This window comes from Centroberyx affinis, unplaced genomic scaffold, assembly GCF_046629955.1.
Source record: "Centroberyx affinis isolate AG114_WGS23_722 - 3 ecotype Tasmania unplaced genomic scaffold, CSIRO-AGI_Caff_v1 ptg001137l_1, whole genome shotgun sequence".
NCBI classification, from domain to species: domain Eukaryota; kingdom Metazoa; phylum Chordata; class Actinopteri; order Beryciformes; family Berycidae; genus Centroberyx; species Centroberyx affinis.
The window spans coordinates 4,321-21,936 of NW_027279673.1; the positions used below are offsets into that span (position 1 = coordinate 4,321).

Sequence of the window (17,616 nt, forward strand, 5' to 3'; positions counted from 1 at the left end):
TTGATTTTATCTGGCAGCACTAAAAGTAAAACATGAAAAACATTCTTACAGAAGGTTCAGTTTGGCCCCAAAGTCAGATAGAAATGTTGGAAATCTCAGTACAGTTAACTAATGAATATTCACACCTGTAAGCATCAAATACACATCTTGAATGATTTAATCACCATCATCATATACACACAGTCATACAGTTTAACAATACAATGCAATTCCACATAGCCCTTAATCACAAGCATGTGTCAAAGGACTTTTCTGATCATCAAGTAATCATTCATGAGTTAAGGACCACACCATCAATTGACTGTGAATGAGGATGATTATTTAACAGATATGAATAATGAAAGAGAAAACTGCGATGAATGGAGGATGGAGAGGTGAAGGAAGGTAGAGAGAGAGTGAGAGAGAGAGAGAGAGAAAAGAGGGAGAGAGAGAGAGAGGGGGAGAGAGAGAGAGAGAGAGAATGAGAGAGAGAGAGAGAGAGAGAGACAGAGAGAGGAGGTAGACTGGGGCATGTAAAATAAGAACAAACAGGGATGCTTTTAAAGGCATTTTAGGCATTTAAAGGGAAATGACAGGAAGGGGAGTGACTGAGGAGTGTTCCTGCCCCTGAGCCTCAGCTAGTATAGCTCCAGAGAATGTTGTAACACAAACACAAGGAAGCAAAACAAACTCAAACACACAAAATCAAGTTTAATCAAGACATAGCAAGTCGACCTATCCTACACAGCCCGGCCTACCCAGCACCACCAGCCTTAGACCCTGCATGCAAGAATACACTCCCACAAAAACCTTATTAGGAAAAAATGGAAGAAACCATGGGCGGGCCGAGTCAAAGAGGGATCCCCCACCGGGACCGCTGAGCCCGGGCAAGTGGTCAGTCCTCCCAAGAGGGTCTTGGACCACAGGTTGGGAACCACTGCTCTAGAAGAATGATGTGTGAATATATAATAAGCTTTTTACCACGTTTGACCCCACAGTCGCCTAAAATATCTATCATATTTAATTTGATAAAAGTCTATTTGATAGTGAAATGTGGTCATATTTGCCCAGCTCCATGCATTATCTTTCTGTGCTAGGACGACTCTTTATTTCACTGTAGACGATGCTGTTGGACACATTGAAGCCACACCTCCTGATCTGTGATTTCTCCACCTCAGGCGTGGTTTCTGGCCAAAGGTTAGACTGGTTTAGTGGCATTCTGAGGTTTCTAGACTTTGGTAGTGAAGTTATGAGGGTGTGACAGCAGCCTCAGATCAAATGAACACAGACACCAGGACTGAAGTCTGTCAGTGTTTCCTCTACAGATGAAGGCAGAAAGTCTGTTTGACTTGATCTGGATTTGAGTTCACCAGGTAAGGATCCTACCAGGAAACATTAGACATGTTTGATAAGTGAACTGTGTGGAATTGTATTGTGCAACTGTATGACTGTATGATATATTTTTATATGATTTATATGAAGTCTTTCCAATTGTGTAATTCCAATACAGAAATAAACGCAATCTAATCGACTGTCGACAACGACGACGCTGTACTAACACTACAACCCATGATTTATTCATTCTTACAGTTCATTTTAAAGGGAAAGCCGCCGATACGTTTCAAATCTGACAAACCTGGTACTCTGCAAATCGAAGCAGTCATGTGATTCACTGCGGGAATGAAGCGGTCGCTGCTTCGAACGTCATCGTTCACGTGACATTTTCCGTAACAAAGCAAGCTCCAAAGCTGCGGTTCACTTGAAAGTACTTTGAGTTTGAATCGCACTTCGGAGCTTCGGTGTCAGACGTAACATTAGTGTATGTGATGATGTTGTGAAATCTTTCAAGATGTGTATTCAATGCTCACAGATGTGAATATTCATTAGTTAATTGTACTCAGATTTCCAACATTTGACTTCGGGGCCAAACTGAACCTTCTCTAAGAAGTTTTTACATGTTTTACTTTTAGTGTTGCCAGATAAAATCAACACCAGGTCACAAGTTAACTGTTGTCAAATCTCATTTCACTGGTGAGATATGAGGAAGTCAGAAGGCCTGACAGCTTGGATAAGATTGACTGAAGTTTGATCCACTGATAATACACTGAGTGTACAAAACAACAAGACTTTATCAATACCCTACTTTCACAAAGTCCAAGTCTCAATTATAAGAATTAAATTCCTTCTTACTACATGTGAAAGTACAGAGTGTTCACTTTTATTCAGTTTTTTCTATATTGAATTCCATAGTAAAGTTAGAGAAGAGAAAGTGCAGTAAAAGTGCTCACTCTGTGTTTTCACATGTAGAGATGAAGGATGATTTTTTTTCTTTTCTTTGAAACCTCAGGAGGAATCAAATGTCACGCATAAGTGACTCTGGTATTCCATCCTAAAATCCTGTTAAGATGTAGTGAAGGACTGTCGTGGAATTTCATCAATACACAAACTCAGCTGACTGCTGTTGATGATGCTTTATTTTACGTGCACAGGAGAAAGGTCATCACCCTAGCAGTGACATGGTCCTTCTCCCGGCGGACACAGGCTCCGGTCAGTATTTATACATAGCTCGGGGGTGGAGCTAACAGAGGAAGTAGAAACTTACATGCAACCAGCCTGCAGTGACACCTACAGGCCTGGTGGCGCACAGCTTATATATAAAATTCCTCCACAGACCCTTGTATCAGACTTCCTAGCAAGACAGGTAAAACTCCAGCTTATCTGGAAAGAAGAAATATATTCAAAATGTTTAACTACTGCTAATATAGTTAAACATTGTAATGTTAATGTTAAACACTGCCTCCTTTGCTCAAGCTGATTCCACTGTAATGGTGGCAAAAAAGTTTTTGGGACATGAAAACCAGCAGGGACCCTCAAAATGCCCCAACCTTTTAAAACCCTGCACTCATGAAGTCACACCGTGAAAAAACACAGCTAGTGAGATGGAGTCCTGGGTGCTGCAACCATAATGTGACACTAACAGAGCTATGCATGCTGGTTGGTTTATGTGAGGTTCTTCTAAAGGTTTACATGAATATCATGTTAAATGCATATGAGGCATGTGTGTTTACTGAGTTTCTATTCCACTTTCACAGCAAAGAGAACTGATATACTTTTAAACAGCAAATGCCAGATTAATGTATTTTGAACTAATTTTGTACCACAAGACAATGTGCAAAAGGTCAAATAAAGAGAATATTTACTTACAGCAACAAGAACATGTGATGTTCAGATCAGGTGGCTCATTCCACTTACTGGCATCACGGTGCTGGAAAGAGTTACAGCCAGGAAATAAAAGATAACAATATTAACCAGTTCACAGAAATAAAAGGAATGTTAAAGAGAAAAAGGGAATCATCCTGCTCTAACTTTGTTGAAGAAATTCATACATATACAAGTACTGTGTGTTTGTACCAAAGGGTTATATATGATCAGACAATAGAACAAATATTACCAATTACATTATCAATTACCTTTTGTGATCTGGCTGACAAAGTACTTTTACAAGACTTCCATATCTATAATACATACTACTACTTAATACTAGTTTTAATGAGATGAGATGAGATTCATTTTAAATCATCATCATCATAATTGTCCTTTGAGTCGAAAATATCCTTTGAATTTACCAGGGAGCAACGATGGCAACGGATAAAGAAAAGCTCTCGAAAACTAAAAGGCTCCTTATCAAAACACTGGAGGATTTGGGAGATGAGGAGCTCAAGATCTTCCAGTGGTTCCTGCAGCAGGATGACATCCTGGAAGGTTTCCCAGCCATCAAAAAGAGCAAAGTGGAGAAGGCAAACAGGCAGGACACAGTGGATCAGATGGTGCAGACCTACAACCAACACTCTCTGGAGGTGACCAAGAAGGTTTTGATGAAGATCAACAGGAATGATCTAGTGCAGAGTTTGTCAAACAGCAGCTCAGGACCCGAAGGTAAGTCATGGGGTGATAAAAATACAAACATGTGAAAAACAGAGGGACAGTCTCAGTCTGATACACTATGCTGTCTGAGCTATCAGACTCCACACCCTCACTAGATGATGCAGTAGAAGCTGTTCAGTTTCTCTGACATGGCGACACACTCATCTGCCCTAAAGCCGGATTAGCTTGGCTTGACCTTCCTGGAAGAGCTTCTCCACCTTCTCCCTGTTCACTTTCTCAGCCTGTTTTATCTGTTTTTTCACTTCTGCTCTGCTGTTATTCTGCATTCAGACAGTAGATGTGTGAAGAGAGGCAGGCTGCCTTTTGAGTCTCTGTGTTTATTTTGAGTTTTATGTTATGCAGATGTCAGGAAAACAGCAAAAAGGCAAGTCTCATTGTGTTGTGATTGTTTTACACTTTATAATTTTAAGAGCATGAATGGGTATAATTTGACCTTTCTAGCACATTAAAAGTAGTTACTGCCATGTAGTTTTGTGGAGCAGAATTGACTCCCATTCATTCTGACTGTGACTCTGGTCCCATTTATCGAGTGCTGTAGAGACAGAGAAAAGGTTTTGAGCTCCATCAGACCCACAAGGCCTCAGATGGCAGTCACCCCAGGACCAGGACCAGCAGACCTCAGTCAAGGACGAGACAGAGAGACAGACAGCAGGTCAATGGTTCAGGTTTAAATAAACAGGAACACATGTATGGGTCTCCACAGAGGAAGACAGTTTGTGTCAAAATGAAAACTAAACATGATGAATGTTCACTTCCTTCAGTCCTTCAGTATTTATGTAAAGAGTCTCTCTCTCTCTCTCTCTGTCTCTCCGTATCTGTCTCTCTCTCTCCCTCTCTCTCTCTCCCTCTCTCTCTCCCTCTCTCTTACTCTCTCTCTCCCCATATATCTGTCTCTCTCTGTCTCTCTCTCTCCATATCTCTCTCTCTCTCGCTCTCTCTCTCTCTCTCTCCCTCTCTCTCTCTCTCTCTCTCCCCATATATATCTCTCTCTCTCTCTCCCTCCCTCTCTCTCTCTCTCGCTCTCTCTCTCTCTGTCTCTCCCTCTCTCTCTCCCTCTCCCTCTCCCTCTCTCTCTCTCCCCATATCTCTGTCTCTGTCTCTCCCTCTCTCTCTCTCTCTACCTCTCTCTCTCTCAGTGGATGTCGGTGATGTCGGGGAGACTTCAGAGAACAGAGGATCTTCCTCCAGTCAACCACAGTCTGCTCCTCTTCCTCACCTTCCCACTGACAGCAGTCAGACTGAAGGTAAAGCTATTCTCTGGCTCATCCTGGCTGCCATGTTGGTCTTGTCACTGCCCATTTAGTGTGGCTGTTAAAATGATGAAGGATTTATAAACGATAGAGAATGGCTGGCAAAGCTCTCTCTCAACTTATTGGGTTCTGGGGATTTCAGCCCACCACTGGAGTGATCGGTCAAATCACGAGATAGACTTGAAGCTCCAGTTAATAAACTTTATTAGGTGTAACTGTGAGTGTGGTTTCTGTAAAAAGGGGAAAACATAAAACAAGGAATTATTATAAACTACTGTCATGGACTGACTAACAGTTGTCTGAGGCAATTTACAGCCATACCCAGTAGATCCACTAGGTGGCACTGTAAGGTCACCAATGGCATCAGATTCTAATACAGTAATTACAACCAGCATACTGACAACCAAACAGTGCACAACTAACAGCCAATAAGAAGGCAGTAACTCAGTTACAATGCATACTTAACTTAAAAAATTTAAAATTTTGTTGTATAGTTGCTAGCCATACGATTATCAGTTGCAGGGAGTATTAAATAGCTAAACACAAGAACTGGGTCACATACAGTAATGTTTGCATTGCTTACACACACATTAGCAACTAAGCAACTAAGCAACTAAGTCGACTCTTAATTGCCAGTACTAATTAACATGAACGTGACGGTCGGAGAAAGTAGATTGTCCACATTTAGCTAAGAGGTAATATTATGAACTGAGAACAGCAACAATCATATTGATATATTAACCTACATACAGTTTGTGTTCAGTACTTACAATCCCATGGACACACACTAAGAGGTAAGCACACCACAATCAGAACTCAACATTGGAACTGGTGGTCTGGAAAACTACAATCAATTAAGGGGAATATACCATTCCAGAAAAGGGGGGAGTGGAACAGTCCAAGTGGGATTGGTCTTTTTAACAATTTACTTATAATGTTTCTTTTACTTAGCTTAGTTTCTTTTACTCACAGCTCCTGGAGCCGTATTCACAAACACTCTGAGAATCTTCTCAGAGTCTTAACTTCGCCTAAAACTTCCTAGCAAGGAGTTCTATCTTAGGAGTGATTTAGGAAAGTTCTCAGAGCGACTCTGAGCGAGGAATGGACAAGAACTTTTATCTTAGTGAGGAGATGTGGTCGCCTCTGTTGCTAGGTATGATGCTCTCTTTTAGACGCTGTCATTGGTCCATCAGGACAAATCCAGTCATTCAGAATGCACACAAGGAATCACAAGTGATAATCACACAATTTAGTCTATAAAAGTATGGTTTACTTATACTGTCAAAAATGAAAATCCCTGTTTAATCAATAGTTAGAGCAACCTAATGATTTTGACAAAATGTAGCCTAACTTTTTAGTACTTGCACGGTCCTCACTGATGTGTGATGTCTTTATTTGGGTGGATGCAGTAATGTTATTATGACTTTACCAGTTCAATGTTAAGATTTGGTGAAAATGGCTCAAGACTTAGTAGTATTAGTACTGATGATTTATGTGTGATTATTCTGCTGATGGAGGGTTGTAGACCTTAATCATCACTGCTGCACTGTTGCATTTTGCTTGTTACCAGATATCTTATTGGTGTGATAACTTTCATAATAGTAATAGTATTAATGGCATTATAGTGTTACTTTGTTGAGTGGGAGATGTGAGCGCATCTCTAATGAGATCAGCAACAAACATCATCCTGCAGGATCTAACCTGTAGCTTTATTATCTCATTGTCATTCAGTGTTTGGAGAACATTTCTCCTCCTCTGTGTCATTTTCTCCTCTGCTTAAGAAACTCCTCAGCTCCTAAAAGTCCTCCTCTCTACTCTGAACAGTTTTTCACCTAAGCAGCTCTCTTAAGGGCTAAGATGCTTCTTGAATAGCTTTTATCTTTACTAGGATTCAATCTTATTTTCATTCTAAGAGTAAGAATTTTCTTAGATTTTCACCATTAGGAACAACTCTTAGTACTAGGAAGCTTTGTGAATACGGCTCCTGAAGTACTGATTCATCTGAGTAACAGGTGCAGAATGGGGTTTGTGACCTGAGGGTCGGCTGTTCAAATCCTTAACTAGAAGATCATGAGAAAGTGAATCAGTAATGCTCTCCACTTCCTTTAAAAACTATTGTCAAGATGCCCTTGAGCAAGGCACTGAACCCCCAGCTGCTCCAGTGGAGCTGCTCAGTAGAAGACTGTGGTTGTACTGGGAAGTTGACTGGGAAGTGTGTGATTGTGAAGCTGGGGTCAAAGAGCATGTATCCTCATCAAAACTTTTCTCTGGAAAATAGAGAGTTAAAAAATGTTGTGAATGAAAGCAACCCACAGTTAATTAGCTGCTACACTTGTAATGAAATATCTGAATCTGAATATTATCCACAGTCTGCTCTGCCTGATATCACAACCTGTCTGTTCCACTAAGGCTGCATGTCATCAGGAAACCTCTCTTCACAATGTTGCCTTCCTTTTTTGTTATTTTAAAGGAAAGGATGTATTGATGTTGACAGTGAGAACATGTTTGTTATTCTCAGAGCACCAACTTTTAGCAAAAAAATCACTGAGCTTCAAATGAGTTTCCGTTTGTCTCACAAGCATCTGTTTAGTGTTGCTACCTGCAAAAGAGCCTAATACTTGTAGTTTTAGTTTAGTTTCTTTATGGATGTTACTTTGTTCTACACAGATTTACTGGTGAGAACAACAGAGTCTCAACATCCCATCACAGAGTACCAAGAAAAGGTCCAATCTAACCTCCAGGACAAGTTCATCTGTGCACAAGAAGGATGGTTAGAGAGGAAGGATGAGAAACTTCTGGGTGATATCTACACAGAGCTCTACATCACAGACGGGGGTGACATACACATCAACAGGCAGCATGAGGTCAGGCAGATTGAGATGGCATCAAGAAAGCCAGCGGACACAGAGGAATCAATCAAACCCAGCAACATCTTCAAACCTTCTGGAAAACACAGATCCATAAGAACAGTGCTGACCAATGGGGTCGCAGGAATCGGCAAAACATTCCTTGTGCACAAGTTCATCCTGGACTGGACTGAGAGAAGAGCCAATCAAGATGTTCATCTCATATTCCCCTTCACCTTCCGCCAGCTGAATCTACTGAAGGGAGAAAGGTTTCGTTTTGCAGAACTAATTCACAAATGTATCTGGGAAACCAAGGACATCAAGGAGGAGGCTCTGAATTACATCTTCACAGAACTACAGATGTCAGGAAACAGAAACTATGAAAAGAGTAATTTCAAACTTCTGTTTGTGTTGGACGGACTGGATGAGAGCCGCCTTCAACTAGACTTCACTGCCAATGAAAAGTGCTCTATTGATGTGACAACCAGAGTAGAAGTACTGCTGACAAACCTCATCGAGGGGAAACTGCTTCCCTCTGCTCGCCTCTGGATCACCACACGACCTGCAGCAGCCAATCAGATCCCTGGAGACTTTGTTAACATGGTGACAGAGGTGAGAGGCTTCACTGACCCACAGAAGGAGGAGTACTTCAGGAAGAGATTCAGAGATGAGGAACAGGCCAGCAGAATCATCTCCCACATAAAGACTTCACGAAGTCTCCACATCATGTGCCACATCCCTGTCTTCTGTTGGGTCACTGCTACAGTTCTGAAGGATCTGTTGAAAACCAGTGAGAGAGAAGAAGACCTGCCCAAGACCCTGACTGAGATGTACACTAAATTCCTGGTGTTTCAGATCGATCAGACCAAAGAGAAGTATGGCACAGAAAACTGCATACAGTACATTCAGTCACTTGCACAACTGGCTTTTCACCAGCTGGAGAAAGGCAATCTGATCTTCTATGAGAAGGATCTAAAAAAAAGTGGCATTAATTTCAATGAAGCCTCAGTGTACTCAGGAGTGTTCACACAGATCTTTAAAGAGCAGGACCGTCCAAAGAAGGACAAAGACAAGAACAAGATGTTCAGCTTTGTCCATCTGAGCATTCAGGAGTTTCTGGCGGCTGTTCATGTGGTCCTGTCACTCATCAACAGCAACAAGAATGTAATGTCCAAGCCACGACTGACTTTCAAAAATCTGCAGATGTTTTTCAGCAAAACATCTGCAACAAAGATCCACAGGATTGCTATTGACAAGGCCTTACAGAGTCCAAATGGACACCTGGACTTGTTCCTCCGCTTCCTCCTGGGTCTTTCACTGGAGACCAATCAGGATCTCCTAGAAGACCTGCTGACACAGACAGAAAGTAGCTCACAGACCAATCAGGAAACAGTCCAGTACATCAAGAAGAAGATCAGGGAGAATCCCTCTCCAGAGAGAAGCATCAATCTGTTCCACTGTCTGAATGAGCTGAATGACCGTTCTCTAGTGGAGGAGATCCAACAGTACCTGAGATCAGGAAGTCTCTCCACAGATGAACTCTCCCCTGCTCAGTGGTCGACTCTGGTCTTCATCTTACTGTCATCAGAAGAAGAGCTGGACGTGTTTGACCTGAAGAAATACTCTGCTTCAGAGGAGGCTCTTCTGAGGCTGCTGCCAGTGGTCAAAGCCTCCAGTAAAGCTCTGTAGGTGAAAAGATAACTGGATATATTAACTTTATTAAAATGTGATGTGAGTACAAAATGGAAAACATTTTAAAGTTGTTGTTTGTCTTCATCACTAATTCTCCTTCAGGCTGAGTGACTGTCAGCTGTCAGAGAGAAGCTGTGAAGCTCTGGCCTCAGTTCTCAGCTCCCAGTCCTCTAGTCTGAGAGAGCTGGACCTGAGTAACAACGTCCTGCAGGATTTAAGAGTGAAGCTGCTCTCTGCTGGACTGGGGAGTCCACACTGCAGACTGGAGACTCTCAGGTAAGATCCATTCACAGTTTTCCTCAGTTGATTTGACACATTTCTCCAAACTAAGGTCCCTGCTCTCAAAACTCTCTCAGGTCAATATTCCTGAATCTGCAAAGGGAGACTCTGCAGGTTTTACATCAGGACTCCAGAACCATTTTACATTGACATTTTCAATTTCACTGAAAATAATGTTCTGGTTTTTCCAGAATGTGTTTTGTCCTGATCCACATTCATATACAGCCATGAACCTGGAGGACTGAGAGAAGATCCTCCATGCTTTGATCTCGTCATTTATATTACTGCACCTCTCTCTTCCTGTCTCAGTCAAGATTCACTGTCACATCTCCAGCTTATTCAGAATAGAGCAGCTAGGACTTTAACTAGTGTGAATCAGAGATCATATATCCCAGATTTAGCATATTTCCATTGGGTACCTGCTGATGAAGAATTAATATTAAGATTTCACAGAGTTTGACTAGTTTTGGCCCTGAGTTACACTGCAGAACTCTTAAGGCTGATTTACGGTTGGGCGCTCGACACCTTTGATAAGTGTCGCTCGACAGAATGACGTATTTTCAACAGAAAAAAGTGTCTCTCGACACTTTCCTTTCATGTCGCGCACCTGGACAATTTTGTTATGTCGCGGACACTGTCACATTTTGTCGCGCAATTTGATTGGGTAGTCACATTGCGTCACACTAATGTCGCCATGGAGATTGTAGTTTTCACTGAACTGAACGTCCTTATTGATATTTTGGTCTGTAACTTTTTCGTCCTTGTTTAATTAGTTTAGCTTAGCTCATAGCAAATATGGAGGGTATAGATGAAAGACTGGCAGTAGAAGTTAGACAGTATCGCCACCTGTATGATTCTTCAATGAAAGAATACAAAGATTTATTTATTTATTTATTTATTTAAAAGGGACAATGTACAGTTCAAACATAAATGTCACCATTTGATGCACCGTACCAGATTATAGCTGCAAGCCAATTCGCATCTGTAGTCCCTGCAGATGCGCAGATGGCATTAACGACGTGGAAAAAGATTGCCGACACCCTGAACATCAGTCTGTTGGACTGCAGACGTCGGTGGAAAAATCTACAGGACAGGAAGGCTATGTTTACTGTCCATGCTATCTTTATTGGTCAGATGAAAATGTTACAGTAGGCTAAACAATAACCACTGAAACTTAAAATCTCTTCCTCTTCAATTAACTCACTGATTTCATCAAATCCCTCCAATATTAAAATGCAGAAGGATACAAAGTAGCGCAAATATAGCTATAAAACAAACAAGCTGTCAGAAGGATAGCTATACACCGATCAGGATGATATAATGTAACTAAACAAGGCGGCTGGAGGATAGCGTCTGGTTACCATGGAGACGACTGAAACCTTGCGCCGAAGCATAAATTACAAACGTCGCACGGCTCTTTATTTTCTGTCGAGCGACCGACCATAAATCAGCCTTTAGTTCTGTCTGAGCTGGAGAGCAAGCTGAGATCTTCAGGTCCTTCTGACTGACACTCAGTCTAAACTCCAGACTAAAGATGAAAACACTTTTGCCATCAGGGCTTCTAGACTGTGGAATGCTTTCCTGAGGGACTTGGACTGGCAAATTCACGTTCATCTTCTAAAACACTTTAAATCTGCTTTATATATCTTGCCATTCTTCTTAATGGCTTTCTGTAAAGCATAACATAGTAGAGCTGAACAATTAACCGAAACAAACAAGATGTAATATGAATTTCCAAATGACAGAGGCTGCAAAAATCTCACGAGCCCGTGGGTGGGATCATTTGTGCATGTACTATATAGAAAATCGCCAAAATTAAACCATTTATGATATTTAAATTCTGTAAAAAGCAAATTTATCTGGAGAACTGCATTTTCCGAAGTGACCTTGAATGCCTCTCGTACCGCTCTAACGTCAGTTGAATAAACCGAAGCTAAGCTTCAAATGCTGAATTTTCATCAGAAAACATCTGATTATTCTTTGTGTAAGGCACAGATCCATGTGAGGATATCTGAGTATTTCATTATATTATCATGTTATATCTATAAATGATTCAGTGCATCACAAGACAGTGAGGTGGTTTAGAACCTTGTTCCAACACTTCACAGACATTACAGCAACAAACTCCTAGACTATATTCTCCACAGAGTAGCTACTGTGCCAGATGACTGCCTGTCACAATAAACCCATATGCAGAAAAATCCAAAAAGGCCTCAGAAGGACGTCTGCACTGTGTTTTGTGTAAAAAAAAAAAATAGAGTGCATGGAAGTGCAGAGAATGTGATGTTGCACTGCGTCTGAGTTGCTTTGCTGACTGGCGCCTTGAAAACGCCTTATTTGTAGCAGTTGCATATATATCAATATCTCAGGACATAAAGAATGTGGAGGCCCCACATGTTTTTTCAACATCGGTTAGACCTGTGGGCACTTGGAAAAATACTGTGTATAGAGATTCCATAGATTTTTTGTTTTTGTAAAATGAATTCTCAAAGAAAATCAGTTTCTGTTTTTTCTTGTTTTGTGATTTATGGCACTATGGCTGTGATAAACTGCAAAAAACACATTTTTGAGTGTCTTGTTGGATCTAGCCAAGATTCTGCTGATTCCATATTTGCAGCACTTGTATAAATATTGTATATATACAACATATATATATTGTATATTGTATATTGCAGTGAGCAAAAAACACCCAGAAATTGCTTGGTTTTCAGATTAAGAGAGAGAAGCGTCCAAAATGGATTTCTGAACAAGATATTTTGGGTAATCTTGGTCCATGAATCAAGTACAGTATTGGTGAAAACCTTTCATCAGACTCAAACTCAATCAATTTTTTTTAAATAAAATCACTTTTATTAAAACAATTTTAAAGTTCTAAAAAATGTATGACAAGAACAACTTGTGATGATATGAATCTCAGTTTAATCGCAATTTTCTGTCAAATAATCACAATTATATTTTTTGTCAATATCGTTCAGCCCTATAACATAGCATAGACCCTTTGGTGGATGTATTGATCCAAATCACCTTGCAGCACCATGTGTGAATACAGTTTTAACATGGGTGAACCCAGTGGGAATCAAACCAGCATCTCTGGCATTGTTAGTGCTGCACTCAGTTCAATGAACTACAGCACCATGCAAACAACACTGTGAACTCTGCTTTTAGAAAAGGGAAACATCAATCAATTAACAGTAATTATTTGAAAGAAAAATCACAGACAACATTGACATTAAAATATAAGAGAATAATATTTTCATATGTTTTCATGTACTTCAGGCTGAGTGTCTGTCAGCTGTCAGAGAGAAGCTGTGAAGCTCTGGCCTCAGTTCTCAACTCCCAGTCCTCTAGTCTGAGAGAGCTGGACCTGAGTAACAACGACCTGCAGGATTCAGGAGTGAAGCTGCTCTCTACTGGACTGGGGAGTCCACACTGTAGACTGGAGACTCTCAGGTCAGGATTCCTCAACCTGGTCAACACATGACCATTTAAATCCTGCTTTACTTACAGAGTAACATCAGTGAATAGATTCCTAACCTGTGGAGGATTTTCTCTGCTCTTATGATTGTGGTAACAACCTTTCACTCTACTTTCTGTCCCCTATGAACTGTTTTCTGCTTTCTTATCAGGATATTTCATTATTTCCCTCCTTGCTGTCTCTGTTGTTGAGACCTAAAATACCAAAAAGGATTTCTAAGATTCTGCAGCAAACTGATCCAAGAACTGCCAAACTGACCAAATGAAAGCACAAAGCAGATCACTGGAGCAACAGTTTGGAGTGGTGACCGCTGCAGTTTTTACTAAAATTAAATCACATTATCACACCTAGCATCAGAGCAGATAGTGATGATCTAACATGAATCTTGTTTTAAACAGGAAGTTTACACTGAGAGCTTGGCTCTCTTTTCCAGAAAACACTTGTGTAGAAAAACAGGAAAAATTAATTCTCAGTAATAAACAATAAATAAATTGTACATCAATGGAAGAAAACTTAAAACTTAACTGTGTGTGTGTGTATGTGTGTGTGTGTGTGTGTGTGTGTGTGTGTGTGTGCGTGCATGCGTGTGTGTGTGTGCAGGCTGTCAGGCTGTCTGCTCACAGAGGAAGGCTGTGCTTCTCTGGCCTCAGCTCTGAGCTCCAACCCCTCCCATCTGAGAGAGCTGGACCTGAGCTGCAATCATCCAGGAGCCTCAGGAGTGAAGCTGCTCTCTGCTGGACTGGAGGATCCACACTGGAGACTGGACTCTCTCAGGTATGGAGAGGCAACGTCTGCTAGAAGGCTGAGAGTCACACACATTTTCTCTGTCACACTGAGAAGATGAGGAATATTGATTAATGTCTAACAGCAGTTATGACTGATGCTGTATGGAAACTCATTCATATTGAAGGTTATTAAATGTCCATGTTTCCATCATCAAAGAGAATCTGCTGGTCTGACTTTGTTTATTCCCCCAGTGTGGACCATGGTGGAGTGCAGAGGTTGAAACCAGGTCTGAGGAAATGTAAGTGTGTATTTAGTTTGATTCATGAAAACAAAGCAACACACATTCAACTATTTAGATAGAAAGTTCATTCACACAGCAGTATGTGACGTCCATTCATTCACATCCTACTGTGGATGAAGGTGATGACATCATGTGGGACTTTCTAAAAAGCTTCATGTGAAAACGGCTTAACGAGGCAAAAAAAATATTTAATGTTAATGAAAAAAATTGTTTTATTTCCAGGTATACAACACCATAAGAACTAGCAATGATGAAAAAAAAATAAAATTTACATAAATTTGATTTTTTTAATGAATTAACATTGTGAAAAAATGCCAAAAAAGAGGATTGACATGGCTTAATGAGCTGATATTGAAATGAAAAACTCTTAACACTAACACTTCACTAGAGCCCAAAAATGTCTAGAAAAAATAGGGAAACATTTAAAAGGGAAACATTTAAAAAAAAAATCTTAAAATCATGAATCATATATCATGTATCAGCAGGAGATACTGTGGTGAAAGTTTGAAGTTAAAAATAAATCAGTAGACCAATCGCACATGAAGAGGAAACCTCATCCTAATACTTACTACCATAATAAGAAACCACTGGGCTGGAACCAGAAACACTGCTCTGTCACATTAAGGCCTTCTGGCCTAAACTCATGATTTGATTTTTTAAAATATTCATTGTCACTTCATCGACTTCTTCTTCTTCTCATAACAAGCTCTTATGACCAAGTACACTTCAAAAACATTTAATTTCATTCCACCTTACTTTCAGGTCATTAGGTTAGGTTGTGAAATTTACAATTTACAATTTCACATTTGGCACGCTTTTATCCAAAGCGACTTACACATGAGATTTTCATACAACACAAGCAAGGTTCTAGTTAGGAGAGAACAACGAGAGTAAGTGCTATAAAGCTAAGTTCTGGTCCAACAGGACAGGACATAGGTGCTACGAGGCAGTGCTATGAGGCAGTGCTATGAGGCAATGCATAGAGTTCATAGAAGCAAATTTTTTTTTTTTTTTTTTTATGTGAGAAGGTATTCGCTAAAGAGCTGGGTCTTTAGCCTTTTCTTAAGGATTGAGAGGGACTCTGCGGATTGAATGGAGTTTGGTAACTCGTTCCACCACCGAGGAACCACAGAAGAGAAGAGTCTGGCTAGAGACTTAGGGCCTTGCTGTGGAGGCAGCATCAGGCGCCGCTCCATGGCAGAGCGTAGTGAGCGGGAGGGAGCGTAGACCTGAATGAGGGAGTTCAGGTCGGTCGGAGCCATTTTGGTTATTGTTTTGTAGGCGAGCATCAAGGACTTGAACTTGATGCGGGCAGCAACTGGGAGCCAGAGGAGGGAGATGAATAGCGGAGTGACATGTGCTCTGTTGGGCTGGTTGAAGACCAGACGCGCCGCCGCGTTCTGGATCATCTGCAGAGGTTTGAGCTACATGCCGGGAGCCCTGCCAGTAAGGAGTTGCAGTAGTCAAGGCTGATATTACAAGAGCCTGAACCAGGAGTTGTGCTGCATGCTCAGACAGGTAGGGTCTGATCTTCCTGATATTGTACAGAGCAAATCCACATGACCGAGCAACAGAAGCCACATGCTCCTTGAAGGTTAGTTGGTCATCAATCATGACACCCAAGTTTCTGACAGACTTTGTGGGCATGAGCTGAGTTGATTCGAGCTGGATACTGATCTGTTGTTGTACAGAGGGACTGGCTGGGATGACAAGGAGCTCAGTCTTTGACAGGTGAAGCTGAAGGTGGTGTTCCTTCATCCAAGCCGAGATATCGGCTTGGCGAAATATTTATCTCTTTATATATTTATGTATGTATGTATGTATGTATGTATGTATGTGTATGTATCTATATTATAATTATCGTGATGTATTTAATTATTCATTTGTAACCTATTCATATTATCATTAGTCTCTTTTCATAATATTTTCCTAATTGTTAAACCTTATGTAAGCCACATCAGAGGTTGGTTGCCTCCTCTTGTAATTTAAATCAATAAATGAATATATAATTATTCACAAAAATTTAACTGTTCAATAATTAACAGTCAACTTGTTAATAAATCAACAAATAATTAACACAACAGGTGTATTAGATGATAATCTGCTGCTGTATTGAGTCTTGCTCTCTCATCAGATGCCTGTGAACTCACACTGGACCCAAACACAGCAAACAGAAACCTCTTCCTGTCTGAAGACAGAAAGGTGACAAAGGTGAGAGAGGAGCAGCCATATCCTGATCACCCAGAGAGATTTGACTACTGGGAACAGCTGCTGTGTAGAAATGGTCTGACTGGTCGCTGTTACTGGGAGGTCGAGTGGGAAGGAGTGGTTCATATAGGAGTGACTTACAAAGGAATCAGTAGGAGAGGAGAGGGTGAAGACTGCAGGCTTGGAAGGAATGAAAAGTCCTGGAGTCTGTTCTGCTCTGATGAGAGTTACTCTGCCCGGCACAATAACAGAGACACAGCCATACCTTACCTCTCCCCCTCTGTCTCTGACAGAGTAGCAGTGTATCTGGACTGGCCTGCTGGCTCTCTGTCCTTCTACAGAGTTTCCTCTGACACACTGATCCACATCCACACCTTCCACTCCACATTCACTGAACCACTCTATCCTGGGTTTAGGTTCTGGTCTGGGTTTGGTTCCTCATTGTCTCTTGTCAGATAGAGGAGGGAGAGAGAAACACTCACACTGCTGACCAAAGACAGCTGCTGAGATGATAGTTCACTCTGTACAGGATCACACACACACACACACACACACACACACACACACACACACACTTCCATCTTAATGTGAGCATATTAATGTTTGTATTTCCATATAGATTTATGAGTCGTTTTACTGTAAAGAACACATGAATCAATCACTACATTTTAAAATGTAATTGTTTTCGTAAATAAACCAATATAATTCTCAGTTGTTGTCTATGTTGTGAGTCATGACTTCTCATAATGAAGGAAAATATAATCTGTCAACTGATTTACTTTGCTGACACTCAAGTTCACATATTTATTCTAAACATGAAGAATTATGAAGAAAAAACAAATCTATAGATCTGTCATCATGCCTACTCTGCTCACACTGTGCGTGTGTGTGTGTGTGTGTGTGTGTGTGTGTGTG

General features: G+C 40.9%; 1 protein-coding gene across 3 annotated transcripts; it reads left to right on the plus strand.

The window, feature by feature from the left end:
• Nucleotides 1–1,204: 1,204 nt before the first annotated feature.
• Nucleotides 1,205–17,276, plus strand: LOC139648009 (NACHT, LRR and PYD domains-containing protein 3-like). 3 transcript variants are annotated; one of them, XM_071524037.1, is made up of 10 exons: nucleotides 1,205–1,352; nucleotides 2,469–2,526; nucleotides 3,609–3,915; nucleotides 5,061–5,168; nucleotides 7,842–9,705; nucleotides 9,815–9,988; nucleotides 13,268–13,441; nucleotides 14,067–14,240; nucleotides 14,444–14,490; nucleotides 16,628–17,276. In XM_071524037.1, the coding sequence occupies exons 3-10, from the start codon at nucleotides 3,618–3,620 to the stop codon at nucleotides 17,158–17,160; spliced, it is 3,372 nt and encodes a 1,123-aa protein (XP_071380138.1). In that variant the 5' UTR covers nucleotides 1,205–1,352; nucleotides 2,469–2,526; nucleotides 3,609–3,617; the 3' UTR covers nucleotides 17,161–17,276. The 3 variants fall into 3 exon arrangements, with proteins under 3 accessions (XP_071380138.1, XP_071380139.1, XP_071380140.1); XM_071524038.1 differs by lacking the exon at nucleotides 13,268–13,441; XM_071524039.1 differs by lacking the exons at nucleotides 14,067–14,240; nucleotides 14,444–14,490; nucleotides 16,628–17,276 and adding an exon at nucleotides 13,618–14,023.
• The last annotated feature ends 340 nt before the right edge of the window (nucleotides 17,277–17,616 follow it).

Bases quoted from the DNA above. Each gene is read 5' to 3' on its own strand.
- LOC139648009 (XM_071524037.1), top strand. From the start codon at position 3,618: ATGGCAACGGATAAAGAAAAGCTCTCGAAAACTAAAAGGCTCCTTATC. The intron at 3,916-5,060 runs GTAAGTCATGGG...TCTCTCTCTCAG, and splicing joins CAGCAGCTCAGGACCCGAAG to TGGATGTCGGTGATGTCGGG. The intron at 5,169-7,841 runs GTAAAGCTATTC...TGTTCTACACAG, and splicing joins TGACAGCAGTCAGACTGAAG to ATTTACTGGTGAGAACAACA.